The 27,013-nt window shown below is 36.5% G+C and overlaps 1 protein-coding gene across 2 annotated transcripts in view; it reads left to right on the top strand.

Moving 5' to 3' along the window:
* Positions 1–424: 424 nt before the first annotated feature.
* AOAH (acyloxyacyl hydrolase) overlaps positions 425–27,013 on the top strand; it is a 225,359-nt gene continuing 198,770 nt past the window's right edge. Inside the window, exon 1 of one of the 2 annotated variants that reach the window (XM_079151171.1) lies at positions 425–915. In XM_079151171.1, the coding sequence (XP_079007297.1) occupies positions 774–915 (142 nt within the window). In that variant the 5' untranslated portion in view covers positions 425–773. The remainder of the gene's footprint in view (positions 916–27,013) is intronic. The other variant, XM_079151170.1, reaches the window with a different exon arrangement.

Raw genomic sequence — 27,013 nt, 5'->3', positions numbered from 1 at the left:
AAGTTGGTGGATTCTAACACTTTTTTCTCTCACTCAATTTAAAATCCAGTCCTGCTGACTAACTTCCCATTATTTTCTGCACACCAAATGGAAGACCTTGAGAAAATTTGACCCTTCAGGAAATAATCCAACTTCTCCAGAGGAAAGTAACTACTTGATCAGAATATTCTTTAAAAACAAAACAAGGAACCCAGCTTCACCATATAAAGCCATTTAAAGCACAACTAAGTTTTGGATATTCAAATTATAATTTCCACACTGTGGGCATTGCTGATCATAAATTGCTGAAGAGTTGTGTGCTTGTGGTGTAATTTTTTCCTTCTTCAGGATTGGTTTTACTTTTGTTTTGCAAGAATGAAAGGGGAAAGGCCTCCTAACCAACCCAACAGAATGACTGGCAGACTCAAGGGTCTGTGGTTTAAGGTCACTCACTTCAGCCAGGGAGTGCGGAAGTGCTGTTGCCACGACTGTGCAGCTTGGGTTTTCTCTTTTCCTGCTGTGTTCAGCTCAGAAGAACTGCAAACCAAGAACTCCCTCCAGCTCTCCCCAGTCCCAGGTCCATGCAGCTTTCTCAGCCTCTTGAAATAGCAAGTTGTGGACCTGTGAGTGTTTGTGTATGTTTTTGTTTGCCTCACACTTGTTGAAAAGTGTGTAGGTGCATGTTGGGAGGGTGTGGTGAAGAGAGAGGAAGAGGAGGGGAGAGAGACTGATTCTGCAGACTGAGCTTCATCACCAGCTAGTCAGCAGCCTCTGCAGTCAAGTGGTTACTCAGAATGCACGGCTCAGAGATGAAGTGCCCCTGGAAAGCCCTCATAACAGCTCCTCTGCTCATTTTCCTGCTCCTTCACTCCTGGGCCTCTGCAGCCTATAATGACCAACACAGCACCAGTTATTCCAATGGCCACACCTGTGTAGGTATGTAAATATTTTTTAGATTTTTTATATAAACAAAACAATGGGATCTAATAATTTTCTTGCATAATATATTCCTTGTTTAGTGACACAATAGTTATGAGATTTCAAATAAGACACTGATAACCTCACAGACATAGACAAATATTGAGTCTATGGGTAAGCATTCACCCTAGATGCCTCTGTGTGCAAAGAAGTGTGACAATATAGTTGCTGAGTTGAATTAGTCATTAAAGTCTTCTGCCTTGTTTGTGATTGGATTTTTTTTCCTCTTGGATACACAACTATAATAGCCTGACATTCTTACTCTTTTTCATGGGCTTTGACCTCAGACATCTGAGTTGGTTTTCTGCCCATCTCCTCCTCTTCTTGTCTATGGAAGGAATCTTGAGTAAGTTACTTAACCCTTTCCATGCCTCTGTGTCTTTATCTGTGAAACAGGGCTAATAATACCTACCTCATGGGGATTCAGAGATACTGTGAGAATTGAAATATTCATATTGATTTTTGGTATTTTCACACAGTAAGGACTCAACTATCTTAGCTTCCTTCAGTCTCTCAGGGAATCCAGACTTGTTGGTCAAATGAACATCTCAAACAAGATTAACAACTGGCTTCTTGGTTCATTTTACTGAAGTCGGTTTTTTTTTCCAAGTTTTTCAAAAAAATTGTAAATTTAGGATGTTTGATTTATTTTGGAGGAGAGTTGGGGGTGGGGTGAGATCTTTGATGTCCATATTTCACCTGGCGCCTCTGTAACAACGGTGGAAGTTCAGATTAGACAGTTCATGGAGCCACCAAAGACTCAGAACTGAGTAGCAGTTGTTCAATAAGCTAACATTAAAATAGAATCCTGGCTTGAGAATCCAGAAAAAGAAGTCTCGGCATAAGTATGGTGGTCATACTCTTGCTACAGATGGAAAAGGTGGATGCAGATTCTGACACTCACGAATTCCCTCTGGAAACAGAATGGGAAAATAGCTGAATTAGCCCTGCTTTTCCAAAACCCAAGATCTCTGGTCATTATACTTGTTAGGGAAAACACCTCTAGTTCTAAAATCGCCTTTAAATTAAAATCCAAAGATCCAGAGTCCCTGGGAATCTATTTTCAAGAGAGCTGGAAGCTGAAGTCTGGAGACCTTTTGGAACCATGCTTGGGAGATCATCTTCACTCCGTATTTCTTCCTCTGAAGTAATTATTTACTACCATTCCGTTTTCTCAAAACCAAACCTTAAAGCCTATCAAATGGAAATATGCTTGAGAAAGGCTCAAGTAAAATCAGTTCTACTTCTAAACTGGTTGCTAATTAAATCTTTGGATTTAGTTTCATTATCTACCCTGAGATCCTCTCATCTCCACCTTGGTAAAATGAACATGAAATACTTACTCCCTTCCCTGCTTCATTCCCAGTGAGGTCACAGAAATCAGTAGGAGGTATTGAGGGCATTCCGGGATGGGGTGTTCTGCTCTTCTTCTGATGCATAACAAATTAAAATAATAACCATTTTGTTATGTTTTTGTGAGTCAAAAATTCGTTCAGTCTGGGTGGTGATTCTTCTGCACCATGTGGGGATGACCAAGGTGACTAAGTGGTATTTAGATGGCAGATCCATGGATTGGAACTTCCCAAGACAACTTTATATTTTGGCACCTTGGGGATGGGAGATGGCTAGAAGGTTGGTTCATTGTGAAACATACATCATAGTGCCTACCCATGGCAATGCCAGTGTAGCTCAAGGACCCCAGAGAAAGAATTGCAAAGGACAAGAACTAATAGCCACCAGTCTCTCAAGATTTGGATCTAGACACTGGCATGTCTGCCATTCCATTTCCTCTACAACTCACATCTTCAGGCTAATTCTGCTTAGGTGACTTACTTTGGTGACTTTGGGTGGCAAAGGTGGGTTGAGAGGAGCCCATTCATGTGGTTAACATTTACTGAGCACTGACTGTGCACTGAGCCAGGTGTTGGAAATGGTCCCAGCTGGTGTCTCACTGATTGAAGTTAGTTCCATGGGGAACTACACTCAAATTTGTGTTCAGGGGAAATTATCAAGGACTGTTCTTGCATGGGGAAGGAAGGGAGGAGGTCTGTCATACAGCCACAAGAGAAGAGCTCTGGTGCTATAAGGGCTCTTCAGAGTTGTCTTGAGTTAGGTCCAGGCTTTAGGACTACCATCCCCCCAACCCATGAACTGACTCTAGAGAAGGTGCCAGAACTTTGTCTGAGATGTCTCCCTACCATGGAGGCAAGTTCTGGAAAGGAAGCCAGGATCTGACCCTTCAGATTGACACTCAGAAAAATGAGAGAGGGGTCAAGTTTCTCTTAAAGGATGTGCTGTGTTGTACATACTAAAAGACCCAAATGTGGGCGGTGTCTTAAGAAGTAGTGAGGGAAGCTCACTCATAGCTGGTGGTAAGAGGAAGAACATCATGGAGGAGGCCAGAGTAGAGATGGAGCTGTGGGTTGGGATTCTGTTAACTGTACATTTGTTGTTCACACCCTAACAACCTTCTATTAAGAAGTAGGATTTCTGCTTTAAATTCACAGCAGAAAAGTACCTCTTCAAGTACCTCACTGAATGGACCCCATATGCCAGGCCCTGTGCCTTGAGCCAAAAATACAAAGATGAATAATAGCAACTTTTTAAATGCCTGTCTTGGCATTTAAAAGTCACTGTTTAACTTAGAGAAAACCAAGAATCCTTGGTTTACAATCCTTTAAAATGAGGGATAAGCCAGGTGTGCCTATAATCCAAATGACTTGGGAGGCTGAGGCAAGAAAAGTGCAAATTCAAGGCAATTTGTGGGACCCTATCTCATAATAAAATTTAAAAGAGGCTGGGGACATAGCTCAGTGGTAGATCACCCCTGGGTTAAATCCCCAGTACTGAAAAAATGAAAATAAAAATAAATAAATGAAATAAATGACAAACTAGGATCTTACTAAAGTTGATAATAACCCCCTTCTCCAGAACCCTGTAAACTTCAATGCTAATGGTAGAGTTGACAGAGAGTCTTGAAGCACAGGTCAAAGATAGACAGCTTAGAAGAGACAATTGATGGTGGTATGTCAAAGTCACTGATAACAGTATATTTATAAAGTCACCATTATAACCTGAGTCAAAGGGATAGAGATATGTTATATTTTAGAATTTTAGAAATGTTTCTACTCAAATATGTCCAGTAAAAGAAGGAAGCGTCTGTTTTTCTCCAAGATTTTGTTGCAGGCAACTCTTTCCTGAAAGATCCTCAGCAATAAAACCTTGTTGGGCAAACATTGATTAGGGAATTGGATGTCTATCATCACAACTGAGCAAGAAGGGTTCACCTTTGTTAGTTATTCTCGATCTCTTAATCACCATTCTAATACAAAGACTTACATTGATTCTAGAGCTGTGCCCTTGCCTTTATGAATATCATAATGAAATAAAATATTTATAGTCACCTTCTCCACACATGGAAGTAGTTCTTTCCTGTTTTCAAAAAGTTCAATTGACTTATTCAGTTTCATCCATTTTATGAAGATGAGCAATTAGTGATCATACACACACACACACACACACACACACACACACGCACACACATATATATGTACTCATAAAATATGAAGTTTGTTTGGCTACTGATCTGCAGTCATATTTGCAACTGCCCGACACTTCTTTGTGGGGGCATTTGCCCTCCAGGTTTTTGCTGAGTTGAATTTGAGCTAATTGGAATGATGATTGAAAGCAATTATTACATCCAAGTGTCCTTTAGCCATCCAATTATATTCATAAGTTAATAATTATAGTAAGTATTAGCATGTATTGATCACTTGCAGTGTGATGAACAGTCTTCAAAAGGGTTTACATGTATTAACTCATTTAATCATTGCAATGACCTTATGGGATAGATGTTATTATCCCCATTTGTTAGGTGAATAAAACAACTGAGAGAAATAAGTAACTTGTTCAAGGTTATGCAGTTAGTTAAATCTTGGCTTATTTCTCACTGTAATAGTGAATATGTTGTTTTTGAAGCAATTAAGTCAGGTCGATATATTTCTTCCTCATATTTTTTAAAACTGCTTTACTGAGATCTAATTTACATACTATAAAGTTCACCATTTTGAAGTATAAAATAAAGTAGTTTTTAGCATATTCATGTATTGTGCATTGATTATCAAAATCTGATTCCAGAACATTTTATCACTCCCAAAAGAATGCCAATTATTACTTTCTACAGGCATCATACCAATTATTCCATAGTAGACTTTCTAGGACATATGAAAACTCCATGTTTAACATTTCAAGGAGCTGCCAAATTATTCAGAAGCAGCTGTACCATTTTACATTTTCTCCCAGCTGTGTATGAGGGTAGCAATTTCTCCACATTCTAACTAATACTTGTTATTAACCATCTTTCTTCTTATAGCCATGCTAGTGACTAGTGGAAAGGAATCTCATTGTGGTTTTGATTTGTGTTTCCCAGATGACAGTGATGATGAACTTCTTTTCACATACTTACAGGCCACTTGCATATCTTCTTTAAAGAAATGTCCGTTTCAGTCTTTTGCCCATTTTTAATTGGGTCGTTTATATTTTGTTATTGAATTGTGAGTTCTTTATATATTCTAGATACAAGTCCTTTGTCAAATAAACAATTTGCAACTATTTTCTTCCACTCTTTCTCCTCTTTCATGATAGTATCCTCTCAAAAGCAAAATTTTATAATTTTGATGAAGTCTTATTTCGTTTTTCATCTCTTGTGCATTCGTGTCAAATATGAGAAATGAAGTTTAGAGTCAAAGGTGGAAAAATAATTGTTCCTAAAAATCAAGCCAGGAGCCAAAGACATATGACTATGAGGAATCCAGGGAGTCCTTACCTCTGGACTATCAGTTTTGGCTCCTCTCTGTCCCACAGATGAGCTGGTTTTACTACTCTCCACACTTTAGTCCCTACTGATTACCACAGTGCTGAGTTTGCATGAGATAGTGCAGCCCTCAGAGTTGGCCTATCTTCTCTTGCCAATTCCAACTTACCAGCTGAAAGAATCTGGGAGAAGTGTTTATATCACTGAGTAAGAGGCAGGTGGAAATGAGGAGAGCTCAAGGTACATACATGGCTCCCCAAAATGGTGGGGGAGGTGAAGATTGGTGACTGGAGAGATACTCCAAAAGGAGCCACCACAAACATTATCAGGATATTGAGTTAAAATCCCATCACAAATAAACAATCCCAGCTCCAGTCCCAGAGAAGCCTTGCAGCCAGGAACCAACCAGCAGACCTGAGAACATGGTCTTGAATATATTCCAATATCAGAACTGAACTATGGAAATCCCAGTTCCCCAGTTTCCCCTTTTTATAACCACAAGCTAGTCATCCCATTTGGTCACTAAACAAGTGCTGATTCCACTGTGTTTGGGCAGGTTTTGCCTTTCTGACACTTTTCAATAATAAGGCAAGTTTATTTTTGTAAAGCATTATTTTCTTTACATGGATGATTTATGGGAAAGTAATCCTTACGGTTTCTCAGTCATTGACATTTAAATTGATCCATCAAGTTTGGGGGTTTTTAAAGCACTTGGGAAATTTTTTAAAGGGTTAAAAATACATTCTTCCCTTCATTCATTTTATGTTAAATGTATAAAATGCTTTTAGAGTCAGGTTATACCTCTCTCCAGCCACAATACCCCACACAGAGTAGTCAGAGATGATTCCAGGGTTTGAGTGATAAAGACAAAAAGGTGGTCTATAGTTTCAAGTCTATGTGAATGGAAAAAAAAAAAAAAAGTGATGTCTCTGCTAAAAATAGGAAAGATTTAAACAGACCCAGCACAGAAGGGTGCAAATTTATGATCACAATTTAGATAAAATTTTCACTTTCTCTATTTCCTATAACTAAGCACTTGTTCATAAGACATGGTTTCTGTGATAGTAGAAAACATTTCATCTTGCCATTTATATGTTTAAGTTTATTTTCCTTGGGATAACTCAGGTTCTCCTCTTCCTTGCCTCCTCTGAGGGCGGATCTTTGTCCTCAAAGATCCAGACAAAGAGCAGAGTATTACCCTGATAGTCACAGCTCTTGGTCTGTGGAGTGGGCTCTGTCCCCACCCTCTCAACTACCACAGTTGCAGTTGAGGTATCATGGCTGTTGGACTCTTCTCAGTAGAGGGGAGTGACCTGGACAATCTCCTTCAATCGTCCTCATCTCCACCCTCATTAGCCTTACAGATAGATCCCCAAGGTCCAGATGGGCCACTTAATTCCCTGGCTGCCACCTCTGCATTAGCCCTTCACTTAGGCAGTGTCCTTACATACTCTCTTCTCTACAATCTTTTATGTTTACTTTTAAATTATCCTTGAATCTAACCCCAACCTTAACACAAATGGTAGTTTTCTGATCATCTGAATTTATCGCACTCCATCTGCCTTTCTTTCCTGGATTGTCTTGGGGTCAAACCCTGAAAAAGAAAGACCATAAAGAAACTGCAGAGGTGAGAGAGTCTGTGACTAGGCAAAGACGGCACAGTGAGCAAAATCAGAAGCATCCAGGATAACAGCATGTTCTTCTTCAGGAAGAAAGTAAATAATTGTTTTCTTTTTGTAACTGTTCTATACTGTGGAAAATGGAAAAGCATTAAGCAGAGTAAAATCCTCATTAAGTTAATATGCCAACTCTGTATCCATGTAGCTATCTTACTAAATAGAATGAACACCCAAATGTTAGTTGACAGTGATGCTAAGGTTATCTCTGAATGGCAAGGTTACTGGTGATTTTGTATTTCCTTTTCAGTATTTTTATGAATTTTCCATATTTTCTTGTGGAAGCAGTAGTAAGGCATGAAGTTTAAGAGTGATGAAACTTGGGATCTCAGTCAGATGGCCTGGGTTTGAACTCTGGTTCTGACACCCTGTTCCTATTAGGGACATAATTCTATCTGCACCTCCTTTTCCTAATCTGCAAAGTGAGATTGGAGGGTGAGGTGGAGGACTGAACAAGTAAATACATGTGGTAGACTTAGAACTGTGCTGGGTTCATCATAAGCACTCAGAGAGGTGATGACTATCTATGCTTCTGGAAATCAGGAAAGAAATGTACTGAAATTGTGTTCTAGAAGTCCTGAAATTAAACCTATTGCAAAGCAAAGCATTCTGAGTAACTGAATGATTACATGCCAATCTACATCTTGTGTAAAAACAAATTCTCAAATCCTAGATGTCTTAAGGGAAGATTCATTTATAAATAAAGATTTCACCATGACTTAGTTTTGCATTTTTATGTAATAAATCACCACACACTTACCAGCCTCAATCAACACAAATTTATTATCTCACAGTTTCTGCAGATCAGAAGTCTGGTTATAACGTTATGGGGTTTTCTGTTCAGGATTTTACAAGTTTGAAATAAAAATGTCAGCAGGGGCAGCAACTGATTTAAGACTTGGTCCTCTTGAAAGTTCACTGTTGGCTGAATCTACCTCCTCCCAGCTGCAAGACTGAGGTCCCATGAGCAGAGGCTGCCTCTCTGCACAGGAAGTTAGCAACATAGGAAATAGTGTGCTATTTCTTTCTTGTTCAACACCAGCATGATAAAACTACATTTAAAGAACTTTCCCAATTATGTGAGGCCCACACAGGAAAATTCTGATTAGCTTAAAGTAAATTGATTAGAATCCTTAATTATATGAAAAATTCCTTTAGTCATTGTCATATAATGGAACAAAATCATGGAAGTGACAACTAACCATAGCCATAGGTTCTACCCTCACCAAGACATGTATATCAGGAGGCAGAAGTCTCAAAATTCTGCCTACCATGCATAGAAATGCTCAGAAAAGGAAGAAGAGCCATCAAATTAAACACTCTGATAATATTGCAAGAGAATTTCTGTAGCTAAGTCCCAAAGTGATTCACCAGATAAACATTAATAGAAATGAATATATAATGGAGATTAATAGATGAAGAGGAAGTTTCAGACTGAATAAGTTTTCTGTTTGGGTTTGTATTTTGTTGTTGTTCTTCTTCTTGTTTTTACATGTGCAAGTTTTTCATCATGAACTTCATACTCTGCGAATATGTAAAGAAAACAAAATGCTCCAATACTATACCTTTTGTTCATAAATATGTGAGGCAGACCTGAAAGCACCCCACAGAAAGTAAAAGCCAAGGGAGACTTGGAAATTGGTTGCAACTTTGGATGTGTTCTTTAACCCAAACATGAATTGATGGACAGAGGATGGGGTTATGAGCTTGAGGTGCTTCAGCACAGTCAAATGGCTTAGTGTCTCTAAGCTACACAGACACAGGTGTGAACCATACAACTCCAAAAGTAAAAAGTGAGCAGACATCCAAAAGTAAAAAGTGAGCAGACATCAGAGGCTTTCTGCTCTGGGGAAAACAAATCTACAGCTGAAAGCAGGAAAGTTACTAAAAAAGAAGAGCTAAAAGCCCTTAGAAAAATAAAACAGGCTCTAGAGTTACTAAGTAGATTACTTAAGATATCCATTACCCTATGTAAATTTATGATTACACAAATGGTATGCCTTTACGCCATGTACAAACAGAGAAACAACGTGTATCCCATTTGTTTACAATAAAAAAAAGATATCCAGTTTTCTATGAAAAAATTACTAGACATGCAACAAAACAGAAAATAAAGTAAATTGGGGGAAAGTAATCAACAGAAATTGAATCTGACTGAGTCTAGCAAAACTTCAAAGTACTACTATGAATATATCCAAAGAACTAAAGAAAACCAGAGTAAAAGATTTAAAGGAAAATATTATGACAATGTTGAACAAGCATAGAGAATTTCAACAATGATATAAAGTAATAATAAGAGATAATAGACATTTCAAACTTGAGAAACAATAATGAAAATGAACAATTCACTGAAGAGGCTCAACAGAGGATTTGAGTTCACAGAGCAAAGAATCAGTGAACTTGAGAATAGGTCAATAGGAATTATTCAAACCAAGGAAAGAGAAAAATTGAGCTTGAGGGAAAATAAGCAAAGCCTCAGAAACCTGTAGCACAGTGTTTAGTACCTCAACATTTGTGAAATGGATTTTTATAAGGAGATGAAAGAAATAAAGGGGAAGGTAAAGACAAGACCTCAACCAACTCCAAACTGGATAAACACAGGAAGTCTCAATACCTCATATTCAAGCTTCTGGAAACCAAACACAACATGCAAATCTTAAATTAAGCAACAAGAAATATGAGAAAACAATAATGTGACTAGCAGCTAACCTCTCATCAAAACTCAGGGAACCTGAAGGGAGTAGAAAGACATGTTTAATGTGCTAAAAAGGGGTAAAAGTGCTATCAATCAAGATCTATTCAATTAAGTTATCATTTAAAAATGAAGTCGAAATAAGCACATCTCCAGGTAAACAAAATTGAGAAGATTCATTGCTGGCAAATTTGCTATATGAAAAAATACTAATAAAAAAATCCCTTCAGAAGAAAGGAAATACACTACATGGTATCTTAGGTCCATAAGGAAGAAAGAGAAACACTGAAATTGTACCTATATAAGAAAGTATAAAAGAATATATATTTACACACACATACTTATCTTAATTTATTTAAAAATTATTTAAAGTAATAATCATAATACTGTATTATGTTATTTACTACACACGTAGATAAAAACGTAAAGCAAAACACCAAAAGGAGAGGTGAGGAAGTGGAACAGTATTCAAGCAAGGTTGTGATTTTGCTATTATTAAATATGTATTAACCTGAAATAGATTTTGACAGGTTAAAGTTGTACATTGTAATCTCAGCAACAACTGAAAATACAGATAATCAAAGAAAAAAGTCATCAGAGGAAAAAAATAGTATCTTAAAAAAAACTATTTCTCACAAAAGGAAGCAATAAACAGAGACAAAGGGAGAAAACATAAGAAATGCAGAAATAGTTAAAGGTTAAAGGCCAATATAAATTGAACAATCTCAAAATAACATTTTATGTGAATGGAACATGCTCTAATCAAGACAAGCTAATCGACTGCAGTTTCACAAAAGCAATATCCATCTACATTCTACCTACTAGAGATACATGTTAGATTTAAAGACAAAAGGGAGCTGGGGATGTGGCTTAGTAGTTGAGTTCTTGCCTAGCATGCACAAGGCCCTAGGTTTGATCCCCAGCACAAAAAAAAAAAAAAAAAAAAAGCTACAGATGACCAAAATTTAAAAGATGTAAAGATATATGCCATAGAAAGAGGAATAGTAAGACAATGGAGGGGGAAAATATCAGACAAAATATACTTTAAGATATTGAATAATCCTAAAGACAATGTGGTATATTTTATAATAATAAAGTGGTCACTATATCAATAAACAAGTAAGAATTATTACATTATATATTAATATTATAATGATTGTTCATGTTAATCTTGTATACAAACAATAATAGAGCCTCAAAATATATGGGACAAAATAATGACAATTGAAAAGAAAAATAGACAATTCAATAATGTAATTGAAATTTTCAGTACTCCTATCTTTGTAATTGATACAACTAGACAATAAAGGATATAAAAGTTCCAAACAATGCAGACAACTTATTTGACCTAGCTAATATCTATTGAACACTCTATCCAATAATAACAAAATATACACTATTTTGAAGAACTTGTGGAACATTCTCCAGTATAGACCAGGTATTATGCAATAAGGCAAGTATCAATCCATTTTAAAAGATTGAAATCGAACAAATATTTCTGAAATTAGAAATCAATAATAAGGACTGGGGTTGTGGCTCAGTGGTAAAGTGTTTGCCTAGTACATGTGAGGCACTGAGTTCAATCCTCAGCACCACATTAAAAAAAAAAAAGAATAAATAAATTAAATAAAGGTATTGTGTCCATCTACAACTAAAAATATTTTTTAAAAGTCAATAATAGAAAAAGTTGGGAAAGTCAAAATATGTAAAAGTAAATTTAAATGCTTTTTTTTAAAGAATACAAAGGAAGAAAGAGTCAGAGAAATTAGAAAATAGTTGGCCTAAGTGAAAATAAAAGCAGAAACTATGGAATGCAGAAAAAGAAAAAATAATTCAAACCCAAATTAAGTAGAAGAAAGGAAATGACTAAAGATATGTGCAGAAATTAATTTAAAAAATAGAATTGCAATAGAGAAAATTAACAAAACCAAAATATGGTTAAGAAGATCAATAAAATGGATAAACCATTAAATATATTGACCTTTAGAAAAAAGGAAAAGAACAATAATCAAAATCAAGAATAAAGCAAAAGGAAATACCATTGTATCCCAAAAGAAATGATAAGGATTGTAAGAGAATATTATGAACAATTTCATATCAAGAAAGTAGAGAAATTAGATAAAATGGACAACTTCTTAAGAGAGTACAAATGTCCAGAAATGACTCAAGAGTAAGTAGGAAACCTGAATGGACCTATATCAAGTAAGGAAATTGAATTAATATTTAGAAATTGTATTAGCTTCCTAGGGTTGCTATTAAAAATGACCACAAATTAGGTGGCTTAAAAAACACAGGAATATATTCTCTTACAGTTCTGGAGACCAGACATCTTAAATTAGGTATTAAGTTTTTTCTCCTGGCCTATGGAGCTGCCAGCCATCCTTTGTCTTCCATGGCTTATAGTTGTGGAACTCCAATCCTGGTCTTCACTGTCACATGGCCATCTTCCCTCTGTGTGTCTTCCACACTGCCTTCTCCTCTGTGTGTGTTCTTATATGAACACTGGTCATCTTGGATTGTGGGCCCACACCATAGTAGTATGACCTCATATCAACTAATGACATCTGGGAGGACACTATTTCCAAATAATTTCACACTGTGAAATTCTAGGAAGGGCATGCTTTGGAAGACACTATTCAACCAGTAGAGAAAATACTAAGCCTAGATAGCCTCACTAGTAAATTCTATAAAACACTTAAAGTAGAAATAATTCCAATCCAACCAATTTCTTTCATAAAACTGAAAAAGAAGGCATTTATTCCACTATGTGTTATGTTTTACCTTAGAGTCAAATCTAGAGACATTACAAGAAAAGAAATTAACAGAACAATTTTTTTTGATTTTTTTTGGTTGTAGATGATACAATACCTTTATTTTATTTATTCATTTTTATGTGGTGCTGAGGATGGAACCTAGTGCCTCACTCATGCTAGGCAAGTGCTCTACCATGAGCCACAACTGCAGCCCAGAATAATATTTTTTAAAGCAAGATGCAAATCCTTAATAAAATATTAACAAAATTCACCCAGCAACATATAAAATTCATAATGCACTATGACCAAGTGGGGTTTAATGCCAGGAATGCATGGATGCTTAAACATCTGAGAATCAATTAACAGAATACATCAAATTAGTAGAATAGAGGTCACAACTACATTATCATCCCAATAGAATTTGAAAATTATTTGACAGAAGTCTTCAAACCATCATGTTAATCTCAACACATTATTAAAGAAAGGGGAACTTTCTCAACCTGATAAAATACATCTATGAAACCCCATTGCTAACATCCTACCTTAAAATAAAGGACTTAGTAATGCTTTCTTCTTAAGGTCAAGAACTTCTATTCAGCATTGTATTGTAGACATAGTACATCTAGTTGACTAAAGAAAGAAATAACAAAGGCATGCAGATTGGAAAGAAATAAATAAAACTTCATTTTCAGACAATATGATTCTAAATATAGGAAATCCTTAAGTAGTTATAAAAAATAAACTACTAGAACAAATGAGTTTAACAAGTTTTCAGTTTCAAAATTAATATACTCAGTCTGTTTTCTATTGCTGTAACAAAATATCTGAGAAAGGCTAATTTATAAGGAGTTGAGGTTTACTTGGCTCATGGTTCTAGAGGCTAAAAAGTATAAGAGTGTGGCACCAGCTTCTGAAATGGGCTTTCTTACTGCATCATAATACACATTGGACTTCACATGGTGAGAGAGCAAGCATGCTAACCTGAATCTTCTTCCTCTTCTCGTTAAAGTTACTACTGCCCTGATGGAGGCCTGACCTCATGATCTCAGCTAATCTTAATAATTTTCCAAAGGCCCCACCTACAAACACCATTAAAATATGAATTTGAGGGTTACCTTTCCAACACATGAAAATTCAAATCATAGCTTATACAAAAAAAAATTTAACACATATAGTACATTCAAGTAACACGTAAAAAACCAATCATATTTGTTTATACTAGCAACCAGCTTTCAAGAATTAAAATTAAGAAAACAATACAATTTGGAGTATAATGAAGATACTTAGGGATAAATTTGACAACAGAAATATAATTACACTGAAAACAACAAAACATTGCTGAGAGAAATTAAAGAAAGCTTTATAGAAATGGAGAGATGTATTATGCTGAAGTTTTGGAAGATTCCATAGTGTTAAGATGAAGTTCTCCCAGGATGGATCTACAGATGAAATTCAATTCCTACCAAAATCCTAATGTGCTTTCCTTTTTCTTTTTTGGTAGAAATTGGAGAGCTGATCCTAAAATTTATATAGGAATGAAAAGAAGTTACCACAGTCAAAACAACTTGGAAGAACACTGTTAGAAGACTTCCACTACCTGATTTCAAAACCCACTCTGATAGTACAGTAACCAAAACACTGTAATATTGGTATGAGGCAAGTTTTAGATACATGGAACAAAATAAGATGCCCAGAAATAAAACACATTTGTGGATAATTTTCAATCAAGTTTCCAAAGTAATTCAGTGAGGACAGGGTAGTCTTTAAAACAGACATTGAAATAATGGGATCGCTATATGCCAAAGAAGAAGGAGAAGGAGGAGAAGGAAAACCACAGAAAAAATCTTAGAGCCTTATTTTAAGTCACATACAATTGTGAATTCAATATAGATCACAGGTCTAAATGTAAAAGCTACAACTATAAAACTTCTAGAAGTAAATTTTTGCAATTTTGGATTAAGCAGTTTCTTAGCCATGACATAAGAAGCAGTATCCAAAGAGAAAAGCTATACTTTATGAAATTCAAACACTATTGCTCTCCAGAAAACAGCATTAGAAAATGAAAAGAGCCGTCACAGACTGAGAAGCAATCACTTTAAATCGTATGAACTTCAGAATGTCAATGATAATTTAATTAATATGATTGATAATTTTCATTTTCAAACAACGTTTTAATATGTGCAGTATGACACTAAGAATATAAATTTCAAGGTAAAATATATTGGGTATGGATCACCATTCAGCCCTGCTTATCTGAAAGGCTTTAAGTGTATTTATTAGCCTCTCTGGGTCTCATATTTCTCATCTGTAAAATGGGAAGTACTAAACCTTACGAGGGTGTTTTGAGGGTTAACTGACATAGTTTGTATAGCACCTAACAGAGACCCTGAAACACAGAAGATCTTCCTAGAAAATGTCATTTTATGGTTTCCTAAAATTTACCAAGGTAGAAGAAAGTTATTAAAACAGTCAATAAGTGATAAAATACACTTATTCAATAAGTGTATACACTTAGTCAATAAGTGATAAAATACAATTAGCTTTTCCTGACCATAAAAAATACATGGTTCACATAGAAATTTTACATGCAAAATAATATTATTAGGAGTAAAATCAATTGTAGTCCTAAAACCCAGATGATCATAATCATATTTTGGCCTATTTCCTTTTAGATTTGCCTAGATATATGTTTATGGAATTTGGATCTTGTTTTATTTCTAACTTTGGATCATTAAATAGACAATCTAAAAACAAATATTTTTCTTTCAACAAAATATTAATGAGAACTTTAGCAGTAGTAAGCATTGCTAGCAGGGGCAAACATTTTAAGCTAGGAAGGAGGCTTGTGAATAAAGACTGAATAATGGTGGGCAAAAGCCTAAGATTATCTAATTACCTATCTGCCTACTTGCCTGCCTATCCTTCAGCTGTCTATCCTTCCTATCTATCCATTCATCCATCCATCCACTCACCCACCCACCTACTCATCCATTTTTCTATTCACCCAATCTGTCCACCTTCTATAACTATCTCTATGTTAGAATACAAATATTGAAGTAAATTGAAAAACCAAGTCACAGTTTTGAGCACAAAAATATGATTTGCTTAATTTCTCTAAGGATAGGCTCTGGCTTTGCAATTAGATTTATACCAAGGACATTTATCAAAACTTGAATGAACTGAATCTGCATCTCCAACATTTCACATGCACACACACACACACAGAATATATATTAAGATAAAAGCATTTTATGGGTTAGAGGTATAGGTCAGTGGTAGAGAATCTACATAGCATATGGAAGGCTCTGGGTTCAATCACAAACAATGCAATAAATAAATAAATAAATAATAAAAGAATTTTATTTAAAATAATGTTAGGCAAAAATGAATATAAAAGAACAATATTTCAATTCTCTTATTTTTTCTTAGTATATTAGTTTTAACAGAGTACAAGTGAAATAGTAATAGATATAATTAAAAGGTAAGCATTAGTAAATCTGAGGGTATATTTATCAAAATTGAAAAAGTGAAAGAATTCATTCATAACGTTTTTTGTAAGGAGGTTGATTTTTAGTTTTATGCTTTCAACAAAATTAAAGGTAATTCAACAAAAAATCATTTAAAATAATTTTCAATAATAATCACTCTTTTTTTTTGATTCATTGTAAACAAATGGGGTACAACTTTTCATTTCTCTGGTTATACACGACGTAGAGTCACACCATTTGTAAAAATCCACAAGTACATAGTGTAATAATGCTTATCTCATTTAATTATCTTTCCTTCCCCCAACCCCTCCCCACTCCTCATTTCCCTCTACTCAATCCAACGTTCCTCCATTCTTCCCATACCCTTCCTGCCACTGTTACGTATCGTCATCCACTTATCAGAAAAACAACATTTGGCTTTTGGTTTTGGGGGATTGGCTTATTTCACTTAGCATGATATTCTCCAATTCCATCCATTTACCTTCTGATGCCATAATTTTATTCTTCTTTATAACTAATATTCCATTGTGTGTGTATACCACAGTTTCTTTATCCATTCATCTGTTGAATGGCATCTACTTTGGTTCCACAATCTAGTTATTGTGAATTGAGCAGCTATGAACATTGATGTGGCTGTATCTCTGTAGTATGCTGATTTTAAGTCCTTTAGGTATAAGCCAGGGAGTGGGATAGCTGGGTCAAATGGTGGGTCCATTCCAAGTTTTCTAAGGAATCTCCATACTGCTTTCCAAAGTGGCTGCACTAGTTTGCAATTCCACCAGCAACGTATGAGTGTACCTTTTCCTCCACATCCTCGCCAACACCTATATTTGCTTGTATTCTTGATAATAGACATTCTAATTGGAGTGAGATTAAAACTTAGGGTAGTTTTGATTTGCATTTCTTTTATTACTAGAGATGTTGAGCATTTTTTCATTTATCTGTTGATTACTTGTATATCATCTTCTGTGAAGTGTCTGCTCAGTTCTTTAGCCCATTTATTGATTTAGTTGTATTTTTGGTGTGAAATTTTTTTAGTTCTTTATAAATTCTGGAAATTAGTGCTCTATCTGAAGTGTGTGTGGAAAAGATTTTCTTCCACTCTGTAGGCTCTCTCTTCACTTTGTTGATTGTTTTCTTTGCTGAGAAAAAGCTTTTTAGTTGGAATCCATCCCATTTATTGATTCCTGCTTTTATTTCTTGTGCTTTGGGAGTCTTGTTGAGGAAGTCTGGTCCTAAGCCAACATGATGAAGATTTGGGCCTATTTTTCTTCTATTTGGTGCAGGGTATCTGGTCTAACTCCTAGGGCCTCGATATATTCTGAGTTGAGTTTTGTGAAGGGTGAGAGATAGAGGTTTATTTTCATTTTACTGAATATGGATTTCCAATTTTCCCAGCACCATTTGTTGAAGAGGTTATCTTTTCTCCATCATATGCTTTCAGTGCCTTTGTCTAGTATGAGATAACTATATTTATGTGGATTTGTCTCTGTGTCTTCTATTCTGTACCATTGGTCTACCTGTCTATTTTGGTGCTAATATCATGTCATTTTTGTTACTATTGCTCTATTGTGTAGTTCAGGTTCTGGTACCGTGATGCCTCCTGCTTCACTCTTCCTGCTAAGGATTGCTTTGGCTATTCTGGGTCTCTTATTCTTCCAAATGAATTTTATGATTTTTTTCTCTATGAGGTACGTCCATTCAACATCATCCCTGAAACTCTAGCCACAGCAATTAGACAGACCAAAGAAATTAAAGGGATACAAATAGGAAAAGAAGAACTCAAACTATCTTGCTGGTGACATGATTCTATATTTTGGGGACCCAAAAAATTCCACAAGAAAACTTCTAGAACTAAAAAATCAATTCAGCAATTAGCAGGATATAAAATCAACACTCATAAATCTAATGCACTTCTATTCATAAGTGATGAATCCTCTGAAAGAGAAATTAGGAAAACTATCCCATTCACAATAGCTTCAAAAAAAAAAAAAAAAAAAAACTTAGGAATCAATCTAACATAAGAGGTGAAAGACCTTTACAATGAAAACTACAGAACACTAAAAAAAATGAAATGAAAGAAAACCTTAGAAGATGAAAATATCTCTTATGTTCTTGGATAGGCAGAATTAATATTGTCAAAATGGCCGTAGTGCCAAAGGCGCTATACAGATTCAATGCAAAAATTGATCATTCTTAAGATTTTTGGCATTTAACTAGAGTTCAAAGATATTGCTTTACTGAAAGTACTGCCATTTCTCACACACATTTCTCAGCACATATTTATTGATTTATTTCTGCAGTATCGTGGATTGAATCCAGGGCTACATACTGAGCCCTTTTTATATTTTATTTTGAGACAGGCTATCACTAAGGTGCCCAGGCTGTCCTTGAATTTGAAATCCTCCTGCCTCAGCCTCCTAGATCCCTGGGATTACAGATGTGCACCACCACACCCATCTCAGAACTTACATTTTTGAAAATGAAAACAGAAGTGATGTTGAGTGTATATGCATGAATAAACAATCTTAAAAAGATGTAGTACTACTTTAAAAGAACAAAACACTTCATTAAGAAGTATGATTACAATAAAATGTAACCTTCATCTTTCAATAAGGCCATCAAATTGGCAGTATATTGTTATGTACCACAGTTTCTTTATCCATTCATCAATTGAAGGGCATCTAGGTTGGTTCCACAATCTGGCTATTGTGAATTGAGCAGCTGTGAACATTGATGTGGCTGTATATCTGTAGAATGCTGATTTTAAGTCCTTTGGGTATAGGCCAAGGAGTGGGATAGCTGGGTCAAATAGTGGTTCCATTCCAAGTTTTCTAAGGAATCTCCATACTGCTTTCCAGAGTGGCTGCACTAATTTGCAGCCCCACCAGCAATGTATGAGTGTACCTTTCTCCCCACATCCTCGCCAACACCTGTTGTTGCTCGTATTCTTGATAATCGCCATTCTAATTGGGGTGAGATGGAATCTTAGGGTGGTTTTGATTTGCATTTCTCTTATTACTAGAGATGTTGAACATTTTTCCATATGTTTGTTGATTGCTTGTAGATCTTCTTCTGTGAAGTTATTCATTTCCTTAGCTCATTTGTCGATTGGATTATTTGTATTCTTGGTGTAGAGTTTTTTGAGTTCTTTATAGATTCTGGAGATTAGTGCTCTATCTGAAGTATGATTGGCAAAGATTTTCTCCCACTCTGTAGGCTCTTTCTTCGCATTGATGATAGTTTCCTTTGCTGAGAGAAAGCTTTTTAGTTTGAATCTATCCCAGTTATTGATTCTAGCTTTTATTTCTTGTGCTATGGGAGTCCTGTTGAGTCTGGTCCTAAGCCGACGTGTTGAAGATCTGGAACTACTTTTTCTTCTATAATTTGCAGGGTCTCTGGTCTGATTCTGAGGTCCTTAATCCATTTTGAGTTTAGTTTCATGCATGGTGAGAGATATGGGTTTAGTTTCATTCTATTGCATATGGATTTCCAATTCTCCCAGCACCATTTGTTGAAGAGGCTATATTTTCTCCATTGCATATTTATGGCACCTTTGTCTAGTATGAGAAAATTGTATTTATTTGGGTTTGTGTCCATGTCCTCTATTCTGTACCATTGATCTACCTTTCTATTTTGGTACCAATACCATGCTGTTTTTGTTACTATTGCTTTGTAGTAGAGTTGAAGATCTGGTATTGTGATACCCCCTGTTTCACTCTTTCTGCTAAGAATTGCTTTAGCTATTCTGGGTTTCTTATTCTTCCAGATGAATTTCATAATTGCTTGCTCTATTTCTGTAAGGTACGTCATTGAGATTTTAATTGGAATTGCATTGAATTTGTATAGCACTTTAGGTAGTATGGCATTTTGACAATATTAATTCTTCCTATCCAAGAACATGGGAGGTCTTTCCATCTTCTAAGGTGTTCTTTAATTTCTTTCTTTAGTGTACTGTAGTTCTCATTGTAGAGGTCTTTCATCTCTTTTGTGAGATTGATTCCCAAGTATTTTATTTTAGTATATTGTTTATATAACTAAATGATACCCATAAAGAAAACTCTATCCAGAAAAAATTTAAGAGCATTGTATTTATAGGAAATTTACATATTTATTTAGAATTATTTTAGTGTTCTGAGATATATTGTAATCAATAAAATACTTTCAACCATAAAAATATATTACATTGGGATGAAATCATTCAGTGGAAGAATTCAAGGAAGTAGACTTTTCACTAAAACAATTCAAGGTGGGTGAAGAATTATCAAGATAAAATTAAGACTTTCATCATTATTTTAGTCATTTTTTTCACCTCTGTGAGCAAAAGACCTGACAAGAACAATTTTGGAGAAGGAAAAGTTTATTTGGGGCTCATAGTTTCAGAGGCCTCCATTGATAGATGGCCAGCTCCATTGCTCTGGGCCCAAGGTAAGGCAAAACTCATGGTGAAAAAGGAAAGCAGCTCAGGACATTGATAATCAGAAAGCACCAGGGACAAAATATATGCCCCAAAGTCAATGACCTACCTCCTCCAGGCCCACCCTACCTGCCTACAGTTATCACCCAGTTGCTCCATTCAAGTGGATTAATGTCCTTATTAGATTAGGGCTCTCATAATCAATCAAAATTTCACTTCAAAACTCATACACGAGATTTTTGGGGTCACTTCATATCTAAACATAACAATCATATATATTTTTAAGTGAATGACAGTGAGTATAAATCACGATAGCATTACACAGATGATTAATTTAACAATTCTATTGCAATGTCTACAATCTGCCCAAATTTATACCATTTGCAACTTCTTAAATTGATATTCATTAATAATTCTTAGTAGCCATTAAAATGTGAAAAAAACATAGAAGAAAACACAGTTTTTCAAATTTCTTTTAGGGGATATAGAGCAAATTATTTGCCTGAGCTCTATACTAAGTACTTCAAGGATCTTGGGGATCCAGCCCTCCTACCTCTCTCACTCTCCTTTTCCCACAAACCCTGAATTCTACACTTGGTCAACTCTTCTCTTTCTCATTTGCAAGTATTAAAACATGTTATGACTCTGTCCTTGGAAGACCTGTCCCACCTCTCCTAATTAATGAGGTCCTCTCATCCCTTAAGATTCAGCTCCTCCAAGAAGTCTTCTCTAGTCACCCCAAGTAGAGTTAATTTCTTCCGTCATCTCTGCATTAACATATACAGGTTGCTGGGACTGTTGATTTAAGCATCAGACCTCTCTACTAATCTCAGACTTCTGTTATTCACCTTTGCATCCTACAGCTTCTGAGCACAAGTATTTGTTGAATGAATAACAGGATTGCTAGCTCCTGGCATCTTCACTCCAATTTCTTTATGATTAATTTTTGATGCATTTCTACTTAGCTACCCTGTCTTCCTCTGTCTTTCAACATAGCCTACTAACTTCTCACTGCCTTGCTTGGGTTCTGCTGGCCTTCCAATGCCTTCCACCCTCATCTTCACCAGTATTTACCTAATACGGTGTTTTCCTCATTGCCAATGTTCTTGGCAAATTTGGCAATTCATTAAAAATCATATTCCAAGTGGTGTTTACATTAAGCCACAGAGCCTAATTCACCCAAATGAAGAAAAAATACTAGACATTTCAATAAAAGAAAATTCAACCATAGAAAAAGTAAAACAATGTTGATAATGCAACACATTTTTCAAAAATGAGTTTCAGAGTTTATTTATTCAAAAGTGTTTATGAAGAATATATCTCTCCCCTTGTGGTAGCCTCAGTGGGTGGGAGAGGAACCAAACTTTGTTGCATGTCTATGCTGCACCAGGCACCAAGTGCATGTTATGGGCTGGCTGCACCTTGTCACAAGCCACCCCTAGTTAGACACAATCATTTATGAGCTCATGAGTCTATGGACTGGGTAGAGCTGAATAGTTCTTCAGTTGATTTCCCCTGGGCTCACTTCTGCAGTTGCACTCAGCTGGTAGAGGATAGAATGGCAGGGATGAACAATCTGCCACAAATCTGGTAATCGGCAGGCTATTGGCTGGGAACACCTTGATTTCCCTCCATGGGACCTCTCCAACCAGTCTAGCTCAGGCTCATATTGCAGAGTTAAAGAGAGCAAAAGACAGAACTACAAAGCCTCTTGAGGACTGGGTTCTGATCCTACACACTATCACTTCCTGCATGTTCTCCTGGTCAAAACAAGTCAAACAGTCAGATTCTGGGAAATATCACTCTTCGTGAAAGATAGTGCAAAAACTTTGCAGACATTTTAAATATATCATGCAAATACCATATTATTCCATTCTGAGGGTACCAAAAATATAGGTTCAGAGAGATTAACTATTTTGGCAAATACACCAGTTTATAAATAATAGAAACAGAATTTGAGCCTGGGTCTCTCTGACCCCCAAATCCTACTCCCTACTATACCCTCACATCTCGGGTAGATTTCTCTTACCTCCCTTCCATTCTCTTTCCTTCTCTTGCCCTGTCTATGTTTAGAATATGATAAGAGGATATAAATTAAAAGTGCAGAGGTACACTGTGACCTATACTGGGAACATATGCTACCATCACTGCCTAGTAACTAGTTTCTCAGGGAGACAAGACTGGTAGTAGGATAAACTTTAGGGGGTCATTTTCATACCTTTCTTGCTTGCTTCCTTTAGTTTTCACCAAATATTGTGTTCAAGTCCCAGCTCCCTTGCTTATCAACTACATAAACTCAGCAAGGCCCTTCACCATGCTAAGCCTCCATACACTGATCTGTAAAATGAGACTAATAATTCCTACATCCGTGAGCTGCCGTGAAGTTTGAATGAGAGAATAATGTATTCAAAAGCACTTTGAAAACTGTAGCACGTACCCTAGCAATGAGATGAATTATTTATGCCCCTACTCAGGGTCTAAAAGGAAGTGTAGTCACGCTGACTCTGGCTCTGACAACTGCAGCTGTTTTCAAGGCTTTTCAATGAAGCGTGGGCCTCGGACCAATGGGGAATCTGATAGACTGCTCTCTGCAGTTGGCTGCATTTCCAGCCAGCACAGATAGGATTATAATTAGTTTCAAGAGTTCTGTTTCATTTCAAAAGGATTCCATGGCTTGGTCTGCAGTCTACCTGAGGTAGGTGGCCAGAAGCAGATCCCTGTGGCAGGTGGTTCTATTCAGGCCCATTTGCTTCTTTCCCTACACTCTCAGGAGTGTCTGTTTCTATTATACTTATTATTTCCAGATACCAGGTGAGAAGAGATTTTCCATATGTGAGATTTCAGATGGTGACTACTGAGCAAAATGCATAGTTCTCACTCTCTCTTCACTTCTTAAATGAACAGCAGCTTGGACAAACTCACTTTAGCAGATCCCTGCCTTTTATTAGCACCCAGAGAATAATCTGTAATGAGAGAAGTTAACCCATGCATCTCTCCCAGGGAAAATGTTTTCCTGTCAGGGCAGTGAAACTTCTTGTTAGAAACTGTAGAAAAGTCAATTCCTCCATTCTTGCTGCTAAGGGATTCAAGACACATCTCGCTGCAGACCCTGGAGTAAGATTTCAACAGGAAGGGGAGTTGAGCCCACTGGAAAAGGGTGGAGGTAGACTCCAAATCAAAGCTGAGCCCAATCAGGACATTTACAATTTCAAACCCGCTGCCTGCTTTCCCACAGGGGTCCTTATGATCACAATAACTCTTCACCAAGCAAAGTGGTGACCGTGGTAAGAGTCACCTGGTCTTCAGAGACAGCTGGCTTGTTTCTTGGCTTTTTTTTAAATCTGCCTAATGATTTCCCAGTTTTAACCAGCAGTACTAAGGAGCCGCAATAGTCATAGAATCTTTGATGGTATTTCTCTAAGTAAAACTCAAAAGAAAAGCCTGGATATTTAAGTACAAGGAAGCCTATTAGCCTGGAGCAGTCCAGCTCTCTTTGCATTTATCCTTCTAAGGAATGGATTAAAACACATGCAAATGTGTGCTGGAGGAGACTTTTCAGGAAAGGGAACGATGATCCCTGGAAGAGTCACTGGAAGGGACACTGCACCAGGTCAAATTCCAAGAGGGCTACTTTATGTCCCCTGTTCATACATTATTCCTGCTATACCAAACAAAATACAGGCATCCAGTTTTTTGTACCTCATCCTGTCTATTATGCCATTCATTATAAGAGCTATTATTTTAGTTACCAAGGAGAAAGTAAATTTGCCCCTAATTAAAAGCATTTTCCTGGGAACATCTTTTCTCCCACCTGCTCTGCCAGAGTCTCTGCAAAGTCACATCTCGCCAGGCATTTGACTAGTACCTACCATCTGGTTTGTGTGAATTTGGGAAGCGGACTGTGAGGTCCCAAAGGACAGGGATCATATCAAAGCCTAGCACAGTGTCTTGTCAAGAAGAAGTTCCATGTAACTATTGGTTGAATGCATGCTTCCTTTGTTAAAGTCAGCGTTGTAAGACTCCTCTGACATCCAGGCAATCTATACGAGGATTTGCTCCAAGAGGGAAAAAAGAGAGAAACTGTCAGAGTTTCTGTAACTGCACACAGAGCCTTATGTGGTTTCCTTCATGCATGTCTCCATGAAGGGACAGTCCCATTCCCCACGAGCACAGAGCATGTTTTCCGTGAGCCTTTCTTCCACTTATCCACATACTAAATGTGGGCAGAGCTCTTGGACCAAGCATAGAGCTAGACCTGGAGTGGAAGGCAATGCTACTGATTTTGCTCTCCAAGGTGGTGTCATGAGGGAGGAAATCAGAGTCGGATTTAAAACTAGTCCAAGTGATGAGTATAGTCAGCCTCTGTATCTGTGGTTCCACAAGTGTGGACTCAACCAAACTCTGAGCAAAAGTACTTGAAAAAAATTTTTGTCAGTATTAAAAACAAAGACTTTCTTCTTGTTGAATTCCCTAAACAATACAGTATAACACTATTCACATAGCATTCACATTGTGTTAAGTTTAGAAGTAACGTAGGGATGATGTAAAGGGTACAGGAGCGTAGACTGAGGTTATATGCTGATAATACCATGCTGTATTATGTAGAACTTGAGTATCTGTGGATTTTGGTATCTGCATAGGGTATTGGAATCAATTCCCCTTACATACCAAGGGATGACTTTATATAGTACTGGGGCAAGGGAGAAGAGGGTACCCTGAGTTCTGACAGAAGGTGAGGTTTCACAAGGACTATGGTATTTGAGGAGGATTTTTTTTTTTAGTTGTAGATAGACACCAATAACTTTATTTAATTGAATTGAATCAATTTATTTATTTATTTATTTATTTATTTATTTATCTATTTATTCTCTACATGGTCCTCAGGATTTAACCCAGTGCCTCACACATGCTATGCAAGTGCTCTACTACTGAACTACAAACCCAGCCTCCTTTTTAAATTTTTGAGTATATGAAACTTTAGTTTTTATTTAATTAAGACAACAAGATAATGATACTGTCTACCACCAAGTTATTGTTTTTATACATACACCATTTCTGTTCAGGATCAAATATATTCACTTGTTAAGTGTGCAGAGAAATCAATAAAGAACAACATAGTATTACAAAATCTTAGAAGTTTTTACCTTCCAGGAGGAAAATTCAGGGAAATTTTCATTTTTTCTTTTATACTACGTATTATATTTCTGTAGTCTCTAAGATTTTTTAAAATTTATTGGTTCTTTTCAGTTATACATGACAGCAGAATCCATTTTGATATAATTATAGAAGTATGGAATATATCTTATTCTAGTTAGGATCCCGTTCTTATGGATATACATGATGGTAGGACTCACTGTGTTGTCTTCATATATATACATGAGGAAATTATGTCAGATTCATTCCACTGTCTTTCCTTTTCCTTCCTCCTTCCTTCCCTCCATTCCCCATTGTCTAATCTACTGAACTTCAATTCTTCCCCTCACCACCCCCTTATCATGGGTTAGCTTCCACATATCAGAGGAAAAATTCAACCTCCAACTTTTGGGGACTGGCTTATTTCACTTGGATGATAGTCTCCCGATCCATCCATTTGTTGACAAATGTCATGAAGTCATTCTTCTTTACGGCTGAGTAATATGCCATTATACATATATACCACATTTTCTTTATCCATTCATCTGTGGAAGGGCATCTTGAATGAATCACAGATAATCATCAGCAAAGGAGGGGAAGGTAGAAAAGAACACATAGAAACCAGTGCCTTTTGAGGGGGTGATGGATAAAATGAGCTCACTACACAGTGTGGGGTACTTCTCTGAGGAGAGTGACATCTGCTAAATTCTGATCCCTCCAAATATCCAGTGTTTCCAAGACTGATCACTTAGAGAAACGAGGGCAGTGTGACCACCTGTAATTGGTTTTGTGTACTCCTTCATCATCTTGTTATCAACAAGAAAATAGCATCCGGTCTAATTCACCCCAAGATGCTCCCTGACTTTGTTCCTTTGACATATATTTACCCTACCTGCACAATACACGGGACTATCCTAGGCACCTCCTAAATGCTCCTATTCCTTATCAGTCACTTACATCACCTCAGCTGTTCTGTCACTTGCTTCCACCTATAAAGGTGTAGGTTGAAAGTTTTTTGGATAATTGAAAATTGTACCAAACTAGGTCTGGAGTAATAATGGTTTCCCACTGTTTTTAAGGTGTC

The sequence above is a fragment of the Sciurus vulgaris genome, assembly GCF_902686455.1.
Source record: "Sciurus vulgaris genome assembly, chromosome: 8".
NCBI classification, from domain to species: Eukaryota; Metazoa; Chordata; class Mammalia; order Rodentia; family Sciuridae; genus Sciurus; species Sciurus vulgaris.
The sequence above is the reverse complement of the archived record's forward strand: the minus strand, read 5'-3'. Positions and strand labels throughout refer to the sequence as shown.